At 51.6% G+C, this 21,097-nt stretch overlaps 1 gene segment (V, D, J or C); it reads left to right on the top strand.

The window, feature by feature from the left end:
• Nucleotides 1-11,641: 11,641 nt before the first annotated feature.
• On the top strand, nucleotides 11,642-12,124 carry LOC123347625. The segment is given in 2 exon segments: nucleotides 11,642-11,722; nucleotides 11,810-12,124. Coding segments are annotated over 2 exon segments (396 nt in total).
• The last annotated feature ends 8,973 nt before the right edge of the window (nucleotides 12,125-21,097 follow it).

The following is a 21,097-nucleotide window of genomic DNA, read 5'->3' as shown; positions in this document are numbered from 1 at the left end:
TGTGATGCAAGTAGCCAAAGCAATCACTAAGCTGCTGCTACGAAAGGTTGTGACTCTGGGAAACGTGCAGGCCATAGTGGATGGCTTTGCTGCAATGGGATTCCCTAACTGTGGGGGGGGCGATAGATGGAACCCATATCCCTATCTTGGCACCGCAGCACCAGGGCACCCAGTACGTAAACCGGAAGGGGTACTTTTCAATGGTGCTGCAAGCACTGGTGGATCACAAGGGACGTTTCACAAACATCCACGCGGGATGGCCAGGGAGGGTTCATGATGCTCGCGTATTCAGAAGCACTACTCTGTTTAAACGGCTGCAGCAAGGGACTTACTTCCCAGACCAGAAAATAACAGTTGGGGATGTTGAAATGCCTGTCGTTATCCTGGGGGACCCAGCCTACCCCTTGATGCCATGGCTCATGAAGCCATACACAGGCAGCCTGGACAGTGGTCAGGATCTGTTCAATTACAGGCTGAGCAAGTGCAGAATGGTGGTGGAATGTGCATTTGGCCGTTTAAAGGCGCGCTGGCGCACATTACTGACTCGCTCAGACCTCAGCCAAACCAATGTCCCCTATGTTATTGCTGCTTGCTGTATTCTCCACAATCTCTGTGAGAGTAAGGGGGAGACCTTTATGGCGGGGTGGGAGGCTGAGGCAAATCACCTGGCCGCTGATTACGCGCAGCCAGACACCAGGGAGATTAGAAGAGCACACCAGGAAGCGGTGCGCATCAGAGAAGCTTTGAAAATGAGCTTCATCAATGGCCAGGGTACAGTGTGACTGCTGTGTTTGTTGATGAACACCCAACCCCCTTGATTGACTCAGTCCCTGTAAGCAACTCCCCCTCCCCCTTCGAGTACAGCTTACTTATGCAAATAAAGTCACTCTCATTTAAAAAGCATGAATTCTTTATTGATTCATTATAAAAAGAGGGAGAGAAGTAAGGGTGTGCTTTGGGAGGAGGAAAGGAGGGATGGAGAAGGCCATTAAAAAAAATTCAGAGTAACGACATCCTTCTGGTTGGGCTGTCCACGGGGGTGGAGTGGGCGGGTGCACGGAGCCTCCCCCCACGCGTTCTTACACGTCTGGGTGAGGAGACTAAGGAACATGGTGAGGGGGGAGGGTGGTTATACAGGGGCTGCAGCGGCACTCTGTGATCCTGCTGCCGTTCCTGAAGCTCCACAAGACGCCGGAGCATGTCAGTTTGATCACGCAGCATGTCAGTTTGATCACGCAGCAGCCCCAGAGTTGCATCCCGCCACCGCTGATCTTCCTGCCGCAACCGCTGATTTTCCTGCCGGTCTTCCTGCCGCCACCTCTCATCTCGGTTGTCCCTCCTGTCCTCACGTTCACTGGCCTCTTTCCTGTAATTTGAAACCACGTCCTTCCACTCATTCAGATGACCTCTTTCATTGCGTGTAACTTCCATAATATCCGAGAACATCTCATCTCGCGTCTTCTTTTTCCTCCGCCTTATCTGTGCTAGCCTTTGGGATGGAGGAGGGACGCTTGAAAAATTTGCAGCTGCATGAGGGAGATAAATATTTAGAAAGATACATTTTACAGAACAATGGTTATACTCTTTCACAGTGAAAAGCACTATTCACCTTACATAGCACATGTGATTTCCCTACAAGGTCGCATTTTTCATCTTAATAGTGACTGCTTGCATCTCTGGGGTTACAGATCTCAGACACAGGTCCAGGCATCAGGATTCAGCTTGCATGCGGCCATGGTAAGCCACTGTCTCAGTGATTTACCCCTCCCCCCCCAACGCATGGCTAATACCACGCTAGCTCCCTGCTAATCAACAACCTTCCCCCTCCCCCCCCCCCACTGCTTGTCCGGTAGCTTGGGGAAGATCGCCTCGCCGGTGACCAAACAGAAAAGATCATCGGCATTTCACTCCTCCCCTCCCCCCGCTTCGCTACGTGCAGGAAAGTGTTTTTTTTAAGCTGCTGCATTCCACGAACCCAGTAGAAAAATGGCCACCCCCCTTACTTAAATTCCTGATTTTTAACCAGGTTATCCTGAACGATATCACTTTGCTGAGGATAACAGAACAAGATAAAGAGCGGATGCTTCTTGAATGCCAGCAGTCACCGGGACCATACGCTGCGATGCTTTGCCACGCAATGATACCTGATTACTTGCTACATGCATGGCATGGTAAAGTGTCCTACCATGGTGGGCGGAACAAGGATGCCTTGCCCAGAAACCTTCTGCAAAGGCTTCTGGAGTACCTACAGGAGCGCTTCATCGAGATGTCCCTGGAGGATTTCCTCTCAATCCCCGGACATGTTAACAAAATTTTCTAAGTAACTATACTGTCTGCGAATGCATCCCAAGTCCTCTGGGCAAATCAATCATTAAAAAAGGCTTGCTTAAAAAACACTGTTTGCTATTTGCAAAGGTACACTCACCAGAGCTCCCTTCCAGGGCGTCATTCTCTGGAATAGTTGCTTGTGAGGGCTGGGAGCAGGGTAATTCCGTCAGGGTGATAAAAAGCTCCTGGCTGCTGGGGTTCACGGAGTGCTGTGTGCTCTCTGCGAGGTCTTCCTCTTCTTCTTCCTCTTCATCTTCCCCGTCTGCATAATCCTCAGACATGGCAGAGATTACAACCCCCACCTCGGAATCCACAGTCAGGGGTGGGGTACTTGTGGCGCAGCCCCCTAAAATTGCATGCAGCTCAGCATAGAAGCGGCATGTTTTTCGACCTGCCCCGGACCTTCCGTTTGCTTCTTTGGTTTTCTGGTAGGCTTGTCTGAGCTCCTTAACTTTCACTCTGCACTGCACGGAGTCCCTGCTGTGGCCTTTATCCGTCATAGCCTTAGAAATTCTTTCAAATACTTTTTCATTTCGTCTTTTGGAACGCAGTTCTGTTAGCACTGAATCATCTCCCCATATAGCGATCAGATCCATTACCTCCCGAGCGGTCCATGCTGGGGCTCTTTTTCGATTCTCAGGAGACTGCATTGTTAACTGTGCTGATGAGCTGTGCGTGGTCACCTGTGCTGATGAGATGAGATCTCCACGCTGGGGAAGCAGGAAATGAATTTCAAAAGTTCGCGGGGCTTTTCCTGTCTACCTGGCCAGTGCATCCGAGTTGAGAATGCTGTCCAGAGCGGTCAGTGGTGCACTGTGGGATAGCTCCCGGAGGCCAATACCGTCGATTGCGGCCACACTAACCCTATTCCGATATGTTAATACCGATATTAGCGCTACTCCTCTCGTCGGGCAGGAGTACAGAAACCGATTTAAAGAGCCATTAAAATCGATATAAGGTGCCTCCTAGTGTGGACGGTTGTGGCGTTAAATCGGTTTTAGGCTCCTAAAACCGATTTAAACGCCTAGTGTAGACCAGGCCTGAGAGTAATTCCCTTAGTTAATGGAAGGAGTCTGTCCCTTATAAGGAGCGGGATATGCAAATAGGGGTGACCGTTTCCTGTTTAAATCTGTCCCGTTCTCTGCCCAGCCTGAACCAAGAGAGACACTTCTCAGCCCCCTGGGTCTGTGCAATTACCGGCTAGTCCCCTAAGAACTTTTCCTTCCTATACCAGAGAAAATGAGACTTTGGCTCCATTTAATTTTCACATTCGCAGCTTTGGAAGGTATTTTGTCCCCTGTGTAATTCGCACAGTCAAGTGAATGTGATACTGTTGCCCTTTTTATGTGATTTGTGTTGTGTTTTTCTTCCCAGGTGTCCGGTCTCAGGTGCAGCTGGTGGAGTCCGGAGGGGATGTGAAAAAGCCCGGAGACTCTCTCCGCCTCTCCTGCAAAGCCTCTGGCTTCACTTTTACTGACTACGAAATGAACTGGGTCCGTCAGGCTCCTGGCAAGGGGCTAGAGTGGGTGGCTAGGGTTAGCTCCCCAAGCGGATCGAGCCAGTGGTATGCTAAGGCTGTCGAAGGGCGATTCACCGTCTCCAGAGACAACTCCATCACTACGGTAAACTTACAGATGAGCGGCCTGAAGCCCAAGGACACCGCCGTGTATTACTGCGCCAGAGACACAGCGAGGGGAAGCCGGACAAAAACGTCCCCCCAGCCCCTGCAGACACAGGGAAAGGAATTTCCTGCGGGTGGCGTTCACGCTCCGCAGCAGTGAAAACAGACACAAAATATCGCCCCGCACACAGCTGTACTAGGAGTCAGAGGCTCTGGTAATCACATCTCCCCAGGGGATGCCAAGCGTGTATTTCACACACAGCAGGAAGAAAGGACAGGTGCATCCGACCTCGCTAGACTGTGGATATCCCCAGTGACTCTCTGATCGCATACTGTCCATTTTAAAGCTTCTTCCTTCTCCCAGTGAAGTCAGTGGAGAAGCCGAGCCATTCGTGCAACCCAACTCAGAGGGCATGTTGAGCCCTGAGTGAGGGTTGTTTGACAGGCAGTATGGGGTCAATAATCTCGCAGTGATATTCCCCCTCCACCCTTTTTATAGGGGCAGCACAACCCCGCCATAGAAGATGGGGGTAGAAAGAGACTTCAGGAGGCCATATAATCTGAGAGCCTGACAACGTGCCCAGTCCGCACACAGTAACAGGCTGGGCCTTAGTGAGATTTGAGCTGACGCCCACTGGTTTACAACACCAGGGCGCTAAACGCTGAGCTATGGAGCCAGGAAGCGGCATTAATTGCTGGCGCCGTAGCTATGCACCTACTGCATACAATATTTTAGTGATTAACATTATTTGTGGGTCTGTTGCCCAGATCCACATTCACACAAAAATCAAGAGGAATTATGTCTGTGAGTTTCATGCACAGTGATGGGTCAAAGTGGGTATGACTCCAAACATAAATGGGAATGGGAAGAGGAATATAAATGGAAATATAAAGGGGTATTAATTTGAATCGGAGTTTGAATTGGGATATGAACTGGAGTATTAATAGGTCTATAAAGGGAAATACGAATAGATATATATGACTGTGAACTCCTATGGATGGCATTGGCGATATGAATGGAAGTGTGAATTCAAATGGGAATGGGAATAACAGCGTGAATAGAAATACGAATCCAAATAGGAATATAAACATGAAAAGCAATATGAATGCCGACTACTAGTAACTGAGCTGCTGTTCTGCCTGCCCGATTCAGCCTCTCTCTGCTTGGATTCATGTTTTTCATTTCCTTTCAGTTAAAAGTGTCATTAGGGGACTATTATACTGCGAAAGTTACTGGTGACCCCCCCTTAACAACTAGCAGGCAGCCAGTAGTGGGAAGCAGAAGCCTCACATACACAGTGATCTGAACTTCTGAACTGTCTTTTTTCCTCTGCCTTGAAGCAGAAAAAGCGAGCTCCAAACCGCTTTTCACTGACCAGATAGCAGAAGTACGGGGTCTGGCAACCACCAATCAAGTGTTAACACGGCAGGGGTCTTTGTCTGAATGTGTATAAAGGATCTGTGAAATTTGTGTAAGATGGAGTCAGGGGCAGCTCTAGGATTTCCGCTGCCCCAAGGACGGCGGCACGCCGCGGGGGGCACTTTGGCGGGCGCCTGTCCTGTGGCTGAGGCGGACCTCCCACAGACGTGCCTGCGGAGGGTCCGCTGGTCCTGTGGCTCCGGTGGACCTCCCGCAGGCATGCCTGTGGATGCTCCACCAGAGCCGCAGGACCAGCGGACCCTCCGCAGGCACGTCTGCGGGAGGTCCGCCGGAGCCACCTGGCTGTTACTGGCTCTCAGCTAGACGGACCCGATATTTCCGTAACATACTGACATGCCCCCTCACACTAAAATCTCCTTTCCCCTTTATACCTACCTCCCACAGCCACTCTCACCTCACAGAGACCCCTACAATGCTGCCTATTTTCCTCCTCGCTGCACCTACCCACCATACCTGCCCACAGCCTCTGTAGCATTTGGGGAAGGGATATAGTGGGGGCAATTTAGGGCTTGGCTACACTTACAAGTTGCAGCGCTGGGAGTTACAGCGCTGGTCATGCAGCTGTGTAGGGCCAGCGCTGGAGTGTGGCCACACTTGCAGCACTTTCCAGCGCTGTATTGAGAGGTGCATTGTGGGCAGCTATCCCACAGAGCACCTCGTCCCATTTTGGTGCTGAGTATTGTGGGAAGGGGAAGGAAGTGTGCGGGTCATTCCGCTTCCTGTTTGCCAGCGCCCCGTGGTGCATCGCTTCACATCCCAGCATTCACTCTTTCCGGCAGCGTTTGGCGCCATTGTGAGTGTCTTTCTGTTTTACTCTCTGTGTGAATCGCGATTTCTGTGGCAAATGGAGCCCGAGCTGCTGAGGACTGTGCTGATGAGTGTCGCCAGCACAACACGTTTGGCAGTCGAGCTATTCCTTCAGCTCCAAAGTGACAGTGAGGAGTCTGACGATGATATCGATATCGATTCTCCTGCCGCGTGTGACACCAAAGTGCTTGTGGCATTCACAGAAATGCTCAGCACCGTTGAACGCCGCTTTTGGGCTCGGGAAACAAGCACTGAGTGGTGGGATCACATCGTCATGGAAGTCTGGGATGACGAGCAGTGGCTGCAGAACTTTCGTATGAGAAAAGCCACTTTCATGGGACTGTGTGCTGAGCTCGCCCCCACTCTGCGGCGCAAGGACACAAGATTGAGAGCTGCCCTGACTGTGGAAAAGCAGGTGGCTATTGCAATCTGGAAGCTGGCAACTCCAGACAGCTACCGGTCGGTCGGGAACCAGTTTGGTGTGGGAAAGTCGACCGTGGGAATCGTTTTGATGCAAGTTTGCAAGGCAATTAATCGCATCCTGCTAAGAAAGACCGTGACTCTGGGGAGCGTGCAGGACATTGTGGATGGCTTTGCACAAATGGGTTTCCCTAACTGTGGAGGGGCGATAGATGGGACGCATATTCCTATTCTGGCCCCCCCCCCACCTGGCATCAGAGTACGTTAATCGTAAGGGGTATTTCTCTATGGTTCTCCAGGCGCTTGTGGATCACCGCGGGCGTTTCATTGACATTTACACAGGCTGGCCTGGAAAGGTGCATGATGCACGCATCTTTTGGAACAGTGGCCTGTTCAGGAAGATGCAGGCAGGGACCTTTTTTCCCAGATAGGAAGATCACAGTAGGGGACGTCGAAATTCCCATTGTGATCCTTGGAGACCCCGCTTACCCGTTACTGCCTTGGCTCATGAAACCCTATACAGGGAAGCTTGACAGGAGCAAGGACCGGTTCAACTACAGGCTGAGCCAGTGCCGAATGACTGTGGAGTGTGCTTTTGGCCGTTTAAAGGCACGCTGGCGTTGCTTGTATGGGAAGCTAGACTTGGGGGAAAGCAGCATCCCCGCGGTTATATCCGCTTGCTGTACCCTCCATAATATTTGTGAAGGGAAGGGTGAAACATTCAGTGAGGCATGGACCACCGAGGTTCAAGTCCTGGAGGCTGAATATGCACAGCCAGAGAGCAGGGCTAATAGAGAGGCCCAGCACAGGGCTTCAAGGATTAGGGATGCCTTGAGGGAAGAATTTGAGGCTGAAAGCCAACAGTAATGTTTGCTGCCTTGCATGGGAGTGAATTGCACTGTTTACACTGTTATTCTATTATCCCTAAAATGATTTGCAGTGCCTCTTTCTTTACTGGGCTAAGGTATCTTTCACTATCTGCTATAATAAAGACTGTTTTCAAAGCCAAGAATTGTTTTATTGAAAAGAAAAAAACTTCCTTGACAGACAGACACACAACATTTCATGAACACAAGAGGGAAGGGGTGTGGGTTGGTGAACTGTACAGTCACAAGTTTGCATATGTCCTGTCTGGAGTGCTGTTTAACGAATCCTGCACTTCAGGGTGCATATACTGCATGGTGATGGGGGTTGAGTGCAGAGGGTAAGGGTGGTGGTAGGTATCAGGGCTGGTTGGTGAACGTACAGGTGTTGGAGGCAGCTGGTGGTGGTAAGAACCTGAATGCTGGGGAAAGGCGGTTTGAGCTGACATTGGCGCTATTCTCTTGGGGGCCCCTGCGGAGCCCGGGGCAAATTGCCCCCTTTGCCCCCCCCTTTGAGCGGCCCTGGCAATTAACAGCCAGCGGAGTTAATACAAGATCCTGTTCCAAGTGTCATGGATCATTTCAACGCAGCTGGTCAATGCTAGGAAGGAAGGGAAAGGGGAGGGGCTTCCGTCCCAAATCCCACCCAGTGGGAGGTTAAATCTTCCGTGTCCAGTGGATCCCTGGGACACGACTCCTCCGCAGAGCTGACCCCACTGGCCGGACGTTGCATGGCTCCTCTCCTCATGGGACAGGGCTCCAGAGACGAGTCCCCTCCCAGCATATCGCCTCACAATACCCAGGCCCTCAGGTCGTGGGTGAGGAAATACAATCACTGCAGGGAGCTGTTCATTCCTCCCAGGGGCCCGAAAGTGTCAGGAGGATCCCAGCGCCCTGTGCCCGGCGCTGCACAGATACACAGAACGGGACAGTCTCACTCATGCTCCTGGAGCCCTAGCGCGAATCAATCAAATCACTGGCAACAAGAGTGTGTGTATCTTATAGGGGACATGCAAATGAGGGAGACAGTTTCCTGTTTAAATCTGTGCCTCTCTCTGCCCAGGCTGCACCCGGAGACACAATCCGAAGTCCCTGAGTCTGTGCAATTACCAGCCAGTCCCCTGAGAACTTTCCCTTTCAATACCAGGAAAAATGAGATTTGTGCTCCTTTTAATTTTCTCTGTAGAGGCTTTAGAAGGTATTTTCTACCTCTGAATAACTGGCGGAGTTAGATGAATATTAAATTATCGCTGTTTTTATACCGATATTTACAACCTGTCTTTACTTGCAGGTGTCCTGTCCCAGGCGCTGGTGGAGTCCGGAGGGGATGTGAAAAAGCCCGGAGACTCTCTCCGCCTCCTGCAAAGCCTCCGGCTTCACCTTCAGCAGCTACGGCATGAGCTGGGTCCGGCAGGCTCCTGGGAATTGGCTGCTTATATTATCCCTAGCGGGGATAGTACGTAGTTCGTTGATTCAGTGAAAGGCCGATTCACCATCTTCAGGGATAATCCCAAGAGTGAGCTGTATCTGCAAATGTCCGGCGTGAAAGGCGAGGACCCCGCCCGCTATTACTGTGCGGGACACACCGTGAGGGGAATCCTGGTAGGGCTAATCCAAAAATCCAAACTGCAGAATTGTCTTTCTTAGAACAGGATCAACAGGCAGAGTGCAAACAAATCTGTCAGCTGGTTTCAGATCTCTGCACCCATATTTGATCACGTGTCCATAAAAAACTGCAACAACTTGAGCACTCACATGGTTAAATGTGGCACTGATTCGACACCGAAGTAATGCAGGCTGCACAAGAAGAATATTTGGGGACTCATTTGTTCACGTCTATGGGCCTTATCAACAACGCCCATCCACCCGGTGTGAGAACCTAGGGCCATGTCACACAGCGGATCTCTCATCCACCCAACTCCTCTCTCAGTGTAATCCCATTAACCTACCTGTATTTAAACAGGAACCCTTCGCCGCCCCCCCCCCCCCCGCGAGGGATTTCCATGCAAATTTCACCCAGGGAGGTTGGGAGTTGAACGGGGCTGTCAGCAGGTGCCCTAGGTCGATAGGCTCACTCTATCCAGGCCACAAATGGGCAGCTCCTCGGTACTGGCTGTTCACATTTTACCAGATGATGTTGCTGGGGAAATCCCATAGATCAGACTTGCCCAAGGAAAGGGCTAAATTCAGGATTTATCAGTCAGAAATGTGTGACCTGAATGGTCTTTGCAAGCGAATGTTTTCATAGCTAATGTGATTATAAAGACCTGAATGGATCCCTCTCTCCATTCACACCCACATTCTCCCCGTGACCAACGCTTACCCCAGGGTTTCTCAAACAGGGGTTGCGCTTGTGTAGGGAAAGCCCCTAGCGAGTAGGACGGTGTGTTTACCTGCCCCGCCCGCAGGTCCCGCCGATCACGGCTCCCACTAGCCGTGGATCGCTGCTCCGGGCCAATGGGAGCTGCAGGAAGCGGGGGTCAGTAAGTGCCTCGGCCTGCGCTGCTTCCAGCAGCTCCCATTGGCCCGGAGCAGTGATCCGCAGCCAGTGGGAGCCGCCGTCGGCCAGACCTGCGGGCGGGGCGGGTAAACACATCGCCCTGGCCCGCCAGGGGCTTTCCCTACTCAAGCGGAGACCCCTGTTTGAGAAACCCTGACTTACCCGGTTTCACAATACGGCGTCTGCCAGCTTCAGGAAGATAAATGCATTTCGGGGCTGATCCAATTCCCATTGCAATCGATTGTGAAGAGTTTCTCCCTGACTTTACTGAGCTTTGGACAAGGCCAAAAGTAGGACAATCGTTCTGGGGTCAGAGCCTCACAGGTGTTAATTCTGGAAGCTCCGTGGATCCCAAGGCTGCTACCCTGACTGACTGACGATAGCTGGTGTTCTGGCCCATTCATTCAAACAGATTAAAACGTTGGTACCAGAAGGGACCTAGCGATGCAATGAGATGCGGGCCAGGCACTCACCCAATTGAACCTGCAAGCCTGATTTAAATGGGTGTTCTAGCTACATCTCTACGGCTTTGTTCAGTACCCACCAACCATCCGGCAGCACTAAGGAGGGGAATAAGGGAGAATCCTTTCAGTTATCGATAACCAGTTATCAGTTATTGCAGGGAGCAGATGCCCAGAGTGTGTTTCAGCGGAGCAAGGAGGAGCAGCTGGCTCCGCCCTCGCCCTGTGGACGCCCCCAGTGATTCTCTGATCAGACACGCTCCACTTTAAGGCTCCCTCCATCTCCCAGCGAAGTCACTGGAGAAGCTGAGCCCTCAGCGAAGAGCAGTGGGAACGCGGAGTCCGGAGTGCGGATTATGGGCCGGAGGGTTCTGGCCAATAAACTAGAAGTGACCTTCCCCGGCAGCCCATTGGTGATCCTGGGTGTGAAATTCACCCCTTTGTAAAGGGGCATCACAGGGGCCTGTCAGCTACTGAGCACCAGGGGCGACTTTTCTCCAGCCCCCGCAGCACTGACCCTTCTCCTCAGACTGAGGAGTTTGACTCCAACCCCCTTCCCAACAATACAGCCCCCAACAGAAATTTTCCCGAAGCATTTCTGTACAGTTTGTCTCCATCTTAATTTTCCAGATTCTCATGAACAAGGAATGGTTCAGTAATGAAACTGGCTCCTAGTTTATAATATTGACACCAACATAAAAAGGGGAGAGGATAGATAGATGGATGGGGATAGATAGATACAGTGGGTGAGGATAGATAGATAGATAGATAGATAGATAGATAGATAGATAGATAGATAGATAGATAGATAGATAGATAGATAGATAGATGGGGCGTATGGGGATAGATAGATAGACAGATAGATGTCTATGGTGATCAATAGAGCAGAAGATAGGCGGACAGACTGTCTCCATCCAGTTCTTTCATGGTTGCAAATCTCCGGCGTGCAGAAGAAAGAGCAGAAGGGAACATTCCGTGTCACAGCTGGACTCTGGAATCCACCTGCCAGGAGATTTAACAACGCGACGCTGCGTCACACACCTCCTGGGTCCCCCCGTTATAGTGCCCCCACCCCCCGGCCCATGCAAATGAGCTCCCCGGGCCCTGTTCATAGCCAGTCCCGGCCGCTCACCCCGCTCAGAGCCAGCGCCGGGCTTCAGCTTCCCATCCCGCCTGGGGACCGAGCCGCCAGCCGCAGACATGACCCCCAGCCTGGCCATCGCCTTCCTCCTGCTGCTCCCCGCGGGTACGGGCGGGATCTGCGCTGCCGCTCCGTGCCCGGTACCGTGTTTTCCCTAATAACTGCGACTCCGGGAATCACTGCAGTATTCTCCCTTTATCTCCCTCTCTGCGGGTGTCTATTCCCAGGTCAGCCTGGTGGAGTCCGGAGGGGGAGTCAAGAAACCTGGAGAGACCCTCAGACTGACCTGCACCGTGTCCGGATTCTCTCTCACTAGCTACGCGGTGCACTGGGCCCGCCAGCCAGCGGGAAAAGGGTTGGAATCGATGGGAGGTATCTGGGCTGATGGAAGAACTAACTATAACGATGCTCTCAAAAGTCGACTCGCCATCACCAGAGACACCTCCAAAGGCCAAGTGTCCCTTCAACTGACCGGCCTGCAGCCCGGAGACACCTACGTGTCTTACTGTGCCAAATACTCACTGTGTGGAAAATCCTATTAAAGCCTGCACTAAAACTAACCTTGCGGAGAACCAGTCTGGGTTTATGGGCCCCAGGGAGGAGCAGCTGCCAACACTGCTTCTGCCTTGTGTTACAAGCACTCCAGAATCTAACCCCTTAGCACTGAAAGGCAACCATTGTATCAGAGCTCCCAAGGCTGGGAGTGGAACCCAGGAGTCCTGGCTGCTGCATTTTGTCTATAGTGTCCCTAAGAAATGAAGGGAAAGACCCCAGGAATAAGAACATGAGAACAACCATACTGGGTCAGACCAAAGGTCCATCTAGCCCAGTATCCTGTCTCCGACAGTGGCCAATACCAGGTACTTCTGAAGGAATGAACAGAACCGGTGATCAAGTGATCCATCCTCTGTCGCCCATTCCAAGCTTCTGGCAAACAGAGGCTAGAGAAACCATCCCAGCCCATCCTGGCTAATAGCCATTGATGGACCTAACCTGGGACACTAAGAATTGCCAGCCCCAACACTCTCCCAAGGGCCCACCTACCTCAACCTTCTGTCTCCCAGAGGGGTCGGCACCCATTATTTTATAGGAAGCAGCCCAAAATTTGGCAATTATTAACTCACCTGCTCAAAAGCGGAAGATTTCTCATAATCTGCTCTCCTTCCGAGATTCATCTCACTCTGAAAGGAGGGGAGTTTATCTCCTTCCCAGAATTGCTCAGTGCTCCAGCTTGAAGCTCTAACTCTTCCCTGTTTGAACCAGAACAATATCTCTGTGCACTAGTAGGGTCTACATGGGGCATTTTAACCACAATGGGCTGCTGCACTCTACAGGTTACAGCCCTCTGCTGGACACTGCCACACCATGGAGACAAGACCTGGGCCTGCAAAGTCCATACTCACAGGCAGAAATATAGGTGCCCAGGGAAGTTTTACAGCAAAAACTGAGGTGCAAAGTGATCTCAGGTGTCTACAGAATTCAGGGACAGCTCTGGTGGGGTTTCAATCTCATTTTAGGCCTGATTGTGGGATTGAAGTTTCTAATGTGGTCATTAAGTTCCTAAATCCATTTGTGAATCTATCCCTTGATATTTAGGGAGCTTAGGGAGGAGAAGATGTTGGATTTCCCGTTAAAAAACTGATGTCCTAAATATCTTACAGAGCCTCCTACTGCTTCATATTGAGACCTGTCTGGTTATGTCTCTCTGCAGTGAAATGAATTAATGAGACCTGAAATTCAAAGATGCCTAAGTTCTCCACTTGTGAGGTAACTCTCTTCATGTATAACAATGCCTACATCTGTAATTTTCACTCCATGCATCTGAAGTAGTGGGTTTTTATGCACAAAAGCTTATGCCCAAATAAATCTGTTAGTCTTTAAGGTGCCACCAGACTCCTCCTTGTTTTTTAGGGGAGTGAAGTTCTACTCTGCAGCTCCTTTCCACCACAGCAAGAAGGACTCTCACTGCAGGACCTCTTCTACTTAAACACCCACTCCAAGCAACCAAATAAACAAACAAACAAACAAAAATCTGGAACAAACAAATCAACCAACAGAAGAGAACAAACAAAACACACCCCAAGTGCAAATTTCACCTCCAAAGGGAACATAAACTAGTGACTCCAAAAATTCACCTACTGTCAGTTTAAGGAAGTTCACAGTGAATTGCTCCCTTTCGGGGTACACGTCTTCCTCAGGTGCCCAACTCAGGTGGACTCACTGAAGGGAGCCCATGGCGTGAAGCAGGGGGGCTGAACGCTCTAAGTTTTGGTCCCAAGAGGTGGTGAATCCCTGTGGCTTACCCTAGTGAGAGTGTGACCCCACTGGGGCTGACACACTGAAGGGGTCCTCCCAGTGACAGTTCCAGAGCTGTTCGAGAGCATGAGACCTATGGATTCGTGCCCCTTTTGCCAATCCTATGCTATGTGAAGATTTATTAAAAAAGAATAGAAACAAGAGAGTTATTTACACCCTCCCATTCATATTGCCAGTCCCATCCATAGGAGTTCATAGTCATATACCAGTTCCTATTTCCCTTTGCAGTCCTATTCATACTCCACTTCATATCCCCATTCAGATTCAGGTTCTGATTAATACCCCCTGGATACTTCCGTTTCGATTCCCCTTCCCATTCATATTTATGTTGGATCCATACCCACTTTGGCCTTCCTCTTCCCACCACGGAGCATGAAACTCACAGACGTGTTTCCTTTGGATTGTGGTGGGAATATGGATCTGGGCATCAGACCCTCAAATAATGTTAAACACTAAAATGCTTCCACGCCACTCAGGAGGTGCATAGACGCTTGTGCTGCCCCCTCTACAAAAGGGTGGATTTTTATCCAGAGAATTATCAATGGGCTGAGGGGGGAGATCACTCAGCGATCACTGACCCCACCCTGCCTGTCAAACAACCCTCACTCTGGGCTCGGCTTCTCCACTGACCGCACTGGGAGAAGGGGGAGCCTTAACCTGGAGAAAGCAACGAAGAGTCTTGAGGGCACCTTATAGACTAACAGACGTATTGGAGCATGAGCTTTCGTGGGTGAATATTCACTCCGTCAGACGCATGGCTATTCACCCACGAAAGCTCATGCTCCAATACTTCTGTTATTAGTCTATAAGGTGCCACAGGACTCTTTGTTGCTTTTTACAGATCCACACTAACACGGCTCCCCCTCTGATACGTAACCTGGACAGGGCCGGCCTTAAGCCGATTTGCCCGATTCCCCTGAATCGGGCCCCGCCCCTGACAGGGCCCCGCTCTGCAGCGTCTCTCCCGGAAGCAAAGCTCTGCGTCTCCCGGAAGCAGCAGCTGTTGCTAGGCAACTAGAGACGCTGGCCAGCTGAGGCAGCGGGGGCCCCTGGCTGTACTTGCAGGGGGGAGGGGGGAGAAGGCACATGTGCATTGCAGCCTTCCTTCCCCTCCCCCTCCCCCACCCCCAGCACTCACCTGGAGGAGACGCAGAGGGAGCTTCTGGTCTGTGGCAGACAGGAATCTCTGCAGTGCACCCTTCCAGCGGTGAGTGTCTGACCCTGCGATTCCCCAAGGGTTGTAATATTGGGCTGGTTTTGTGGTTTACGTGGTGTTGCTGTTTGAGGGTGAGTCTGTGCCTGCCTGTGTCTGTTTCAAAACTAAAGTTGGGATCATGTAACCCAGGAAAAAAGCCCCGAGCCGGTACTTAGTGCTGTGAACTCCAGGTGAGAGAGAGAGGGAGGTTTGGAGGAGGAAATCAAATACATCAAGAGGGGAGAATGCGAAAGGTCTGCAACAGGGCAGGCTGAGACTTATCTCCGCCCCCCTTCCCCCGCAGGAGGGGAAACTGAGGCACTGAGTGATCAGATTCCCCTCTCCAAATTATTTGCAAAGGAGGAGGACGGGGGCTCCTGTCCAAACCAGTTCCCTTCCCATCAACTCTGCTTTCCCTGCTGCAAGACCGCTGTAGGGGATGAATATTTCCATTAAACTATGGCTCCTTCGTTTGCCCTGCAACAATGAAATAGACCGGCTTGGTGGGGGGGGGAATAGCCCCCCCTAAAGCTTTGTGGATATTAAGGTTTTTGGGGGGGGGGGGCATGATAATATTCTAGATCAATCAAATGCCCAGCTCAGCTTTCTAGCCATCCAGCAGCTTTAGGGCAGGGAAGGTAGGTGCTCTTGGTGCAGAGTGGTCGCAAAACAGGGGTGAATTTAGCGGGGGTTTGTGGGGTCTGCTTGAAATCCCACCCGATGCAGCCACACAGAATCACTGGCAGCGCTGGGAGAGGCCAGGAGTGGAAGCAGGTGCCCTGGGGGTGGGGGGACATTTGCCCTCAATCCTGGGCTCTGGGATGGACTAGGCTGGGTGGTGGGTTCAGTCTAGTCTTCCAGCCTGTTGCTCTCATTGGGGTTTGTGGTTTTCATCTGGCTCCACCAAAAAGATCAAACAAGCCCAGTAGAAAAGGGGAGTGAGAGAGGCGGGAAGGAGTTTGTAAGGGGTTTAAGTGACCCATCAGCGAAAGAGTAAAACCAGAGTTTGACTGGGTTTCCCCCCAGCCACCACTCCTGCAAACACTGGGAAAGGGGCAGCTCCATCCCCCACTGAGGCTATGGTGAGGGACAACAGGGGAGGAAGGAAGCCACATGGCAGTCCCTTCCCCCCAGCACTCCCCTCCAGCCCCCAAACTCTGTCCCAAAGCCTTTACCCACCCCTCCGCACTCCCTCCCAGAGCCTGCACCCCTCCACCCTTCCTGCACCCCACCCCGTGCCCCAGCCCGGAGCCTGCACCCAGCACCCAAACTCTGTCCCACTCAGCCCTGGGCAAAGCTCCTTGGTCTGGCTCCCAGCCCTTCTCCAAGGGTTGCAGCTGTCTGGAGGTGCCTGCCTTCCACACCTTCCTCATTCACACCTCATTCATTCATTCAATAGGGCAATTGATTACAAAGTGGAGAGAAGATCTTATTCTACTTCTAGCAAAAAGACATTTTTCTTTTACCTTAATTACACTACCTTAGGGGCCTGCTATAACATATTACTAAGGTTCAATACAAAGGGCTTGGCTACACTTACAAATTTGCAGCGCTGCAGCAGGGTGTGAAAACACACCCTCTGCAGCACTGCAAATTGCGGCGCTACAAAGCGCCAGTGTAGTCAAAGCCCCAGCGCTGGGAGCCGCGCTCCCAGCGCTGTCCGTTATTCCCCACAGGGAAGTGGAGTACGGACAGCGCTGGGAGAGTTTTCTCCCAGTGCTGGTGCTTTGATTACACTTAGCGCTTCAAAGCGCTGCTGCGGCAGCGCTTTGAAATGCAAGTGTAGCCAAAGCCAAAGTCATGTAAAAGTTATACAAAAATGCATAATGCAGAGATTTATCTACAACTCCATTGATTGACTGCTGTGTGCAGTAATATAGTGACCCCTGGGTCTTTGAATAAGGCTATATACTGCAGGGGGAGGGGGGGGAGTGCAGCAGCGAGTCGGGGGCGAGCGGGTGGGCAAGTGGCAGGTGGGCACAGAGGTGAGCAGTGAGCCAGCAGGGGGTTTAGGGGCGGGCATGGGGGTTTCTGGCAGGGGAGGGAGAAAGTGAAAGGAGGCGAGTGGTGGGTGGGGGACTGACTAGGAGGGACGCAGCAAGTCAGTGGGGGACTAGGGGGTGAAGAGGAGTGTGATGGTGGGGCCGAGCGGGGAGTGGGTGGGTCCTATTTTACTGCTGTGATCTGGTCACCCTATCTGTGCAAGGTTTCAGAGTAGCAGCTGTGTTAGTCTGTATCTACAAAAAGAACAGGAGTACTTGTGGCACCTTAGAGACTAACAAATTTATTTCAGCATGAGCTTTCTTCGGATGCATAGAATGGAATACTTCTTTTTGCCTATGGGTGCCGTTTCTCCCCCCTCCCCCTCAAACCTTCCTCTTTGGCCCACAGCTGTTTTGATGGGGTGGCGCTGAGGAAGGAGGGTTTGTTTCTGCGAGGCGAGCGGCGCTGGTGGGGGCAGTGTTTCCACGGGGCTGGGCAGTGCTGGGGGAAGGAGGGGGCATAAAATAAACATTATTGAAGAAAATCAGTTGTACAACTATCAAAACAAATTATTTTCCTAATATGAAAGTGAAAATCTATAATTAATATTCTTTTAGAATGTGGTAACTTCTATCAATATGGGCAAGAGATCAAGAGATATTGGTAGAAAGTACCCAAGTGGGAGTAAGAAAAGAGCCATATACAATATTATGTAGTAATATATAATTTTGTTATTATGTATCTAGTCATGGAAAGTAAATAATACATGTAAGAAATGAAAGGTGGTTTTTTTTAAGTTTTTTTTTTTTTAAGTCATCCCTGCCGGGGCCCCGTCAAAACTGTTCGAATTGGGCCCCGCACTTCCTAAAGCCGGCCCTGCCTGGAGAGTGTCTGATCAGAGAGTCACTGGAGGCATCCACAGAGCAAGGGCTCTGTTCTTTTCTCCTGCCCCTCTGAAATCCACCCTGGGCATCTGCTCCCTGCGCTCCCCAGGGGGAGATGGAGTCAGCCTCTCTCCCATTACAGCTGTGTGCGGTGTCCATAAGGGGAGATACTTTGTGTCCGTTCTGGTGTGGAACCAGAGCGCCGCCCCTAGGAAACCCCTTCCCCTTTTGTCTGAGCTCAGACCAGCTTCCCCTCACTGTCTCTCTCGCACAGTGATTCCGGGCGGTGTCCTCGGGCTTCAGGCCGGGCATTTGTAATTGTGCCGTGTTAATGGAATTGTCTCTGGAGCTGGTTGAATCGCCCTAAGAGTCTCCGGGCTTTTTCACATCCTCTCCGGACTCCACCAGCTGCACTTGGGAAGGAAGCCACGATACAAATCACATAGAAAGAGGAATAGTATAAGAGTCACCTGACTGTGCAAATTACTCGGGACATAAATACCTCCCAAAGCTTCAAAAATGAAAACTAAATGGAGCTAAAGTCTCATTTCACCTGGTTTTAAAGGGGAAAGTTCTCAGGGGAGTTAGCTGGCAACTGCAGAGATCCAGGGGGCTGCGGATTGTCTCTCCGGGTACAACCTGGGCAGAGAGAGGGACAGATTTAAACAGGACACTGTCTCCCTCATTTGCATATCCCGCTCCTTATAAAAGACAGACTCCTTCCATTAACCATGTGAATTACTCAGTAGGGCTCCAAAGGGAGTCGGCCTAGCTCTATGTTTCTGCAACTAACAACCTGCGGTGGGCTCCTGAATAAGCATTTGCCTAAGGGAAGAATGAACAGCTGCCTGAAATTCATATAGATGATTCTAGCTCTGGTCCAATGTCTGTTGTAGTCACTGCAAAGCCTCCCATTATAGGTTTGGGATCAGGCTTTCAGGGAGGAGACTATTACACTAGAAAGCAGGGCAGACACAACTAACAATTTCTGTGTATCAGGGTCAGAGGTGTGTGAAAGCTGATGGAAACGATCTGTGTCACCTGTGTGCTAATATTGCTAAATTAGGTATTAGAATGATAAGAATATGTTTAGGATTTTTGAATACTGTGAGTTGTTGCATGCATTAATATCACTTGTCACATATGTATGCCATAGAGTAAGGTCATATTTAAGTGGTTGTATTGTGAGCCTGTGTGAATCACCAAACTGGGGAGACATATTAATTAGAGTGTTACACTGAACCACAACAGAAAGTGTTACCTCCTTCCCAAGAGAGTTCATTCATCCCAGGGGTCTGAAAGTGTCAGGAGGAGCCCAGCGCCCTGTGCCCGGCGCTGCACAGACACACAGGACGGGACAGTCTGATTCCCGCACCCGGAACCCGAGGACGAGTCACTCAGATCACTGGCAGCAGGAGTGTGTGTCTCTTATAAAGCGGTGATATGCAAATGAGGGAGACAGTTTCCTGTTTAAATCTGAGCCTCTCTCTGCCCAGGCTGCACCCGGAGACACAATCCGCAGCCCCTGGGTCTTTGCAGTGACCAGCCAGTCCCTGAGAACTTTCCCCTCCAGCACCCGGGAAAATGGGATTTTTGCTCCTGTTCATTTTCGCTGTAGCAGCTTTGGAAGGTATTTTCCTCTTCTGAAAGCTGGCAGAGTTAGAAGAATATTGTTACCGCTGTTTTTATACCGATATTAATGGCTTGGCTTTATTCTCAGCCGTCTGGTCCCAGGGGTTGGTGGAGTCCGGAGGGGATGTGAAAAAGCCCGGAGACTCTCTCCGCCTCTCCTGCAAAGCATCCGGGTTCGACTTCAGCAGCTACTACATGAACTGGATCCGTCAGGCTCCTGGCAAGGGACTGGAATGGATCGCTTTTATATACCCCGGTGGGGGTACTGCAATCTACCTTGATTCAGTGAAAGGCCGATTCACCATCTCCAGGGATAATCCCAAGAGTGAGCTGTATCTGCAAATGACCGGCCTGAAGCCCGAGGACACCGCCCGCTATTACTGTGCGACCGGAGACAAAGACACAGTGAAACCAAACCGATTTTTGATCATACAATAACCCAGGCTGCGGAATCGCGCTTCTCCCGGCAGCCGCGCGGGGGCAGCAGTGACACACACACCGCTCCGGGCTGGGACAGGAGACCCGGCACCCGGGTGAATGTAACACAAACCTCCCGGCAGTTTTAACCCTTCCGTTCCCGGGCAACGTGTCTCCCCTTCCTGCCCAGAGCCCCGCTGGGCCTGCGGCGCAGAGATCCCTCGCTTCATCTGTGAACCCCAATCTGGAGTGAGTCCTGTTCTGAGTCGCTCTCCCCTCGCTGACCCGGCACGTTGGCTCCCCCCGGGGCCCGTCTCGGTGTAGACTCACAGGACAGCGTCTGTCAGTGTAAACGCGACAAGCGCATTGGGTCTTTATCAGACCCAACGGATGGAGCGAATTGCTCCTGAGGCCAAATCCTCCCCTGGTGTAAAGTCACCGCAGCTGCTTCCGCTAGACTCGAGTTACTCCGGATTTACACCAGGGAGGCTCTGGCCCTTTCAGCAACCTGGGATGTTTAGCGGATTAACGCAGCGGAAGGTGATTAGTTCATTATAACCCGTGTGGGGGCCCTCACCGTGGCGTCTCGGCCCTTCACACGCGGTTATCGCCTTTATCTCCACAGCGCCGCTGGGAGGTCGGGAACGATCCCAGCCCCTGGGTCAGAGCGGGGAGACTGAGGCACGCAGAGCTGGAGGCTGGATATGGAAATGGGCCATTCAGAGTCCGGGCGGGGCTGTGGGCAGAGATCACCCGGCGCCTGAACAAACCCCACTCCGCTGAGCCTGGGGATGTGGCACCGCCGGGACTTTCCCAAGCGGCTCGTGGATTGTTTTCACCCCACGGACACTGGGCAATCACGGCCCGGACTCTCCGCGGGTGTCAGTGGGTGGAGCTGAGCCATCCCGACCCACAGTAAAGTGCCACAATGTGACAGAGTCACCATGGAGATAACAGACCCCGCCCCTCGGACCGGGATGCCATCACTCAGCCCAGCGCTGGTACTGAGGGCATTAGGGACAGTCACGTGGCTAAGGGCTGCCCCCGGGAACACGGTAGATCAGAGTTTCTCAAACAGGGGCCTCGGC

The sequence above is a fragment of the Mauremys mutica genome, chromosome 13 (assembly GCF_020497125.1).
Source record: "Mauremys mutica isolate MM-2020 ecotype Southern chromosome 13, ASM2049712v1, whole genome shotgun sequence".
NCBI classification, from domain to species: Eukaryota; Metazoa; Chordata; order Testudines; family Geoemydidae; genus Mauremys; species Mauremys mutica.
This window is presented reverse-complemented; position numbering and strand designations above follow the sequence as displayed.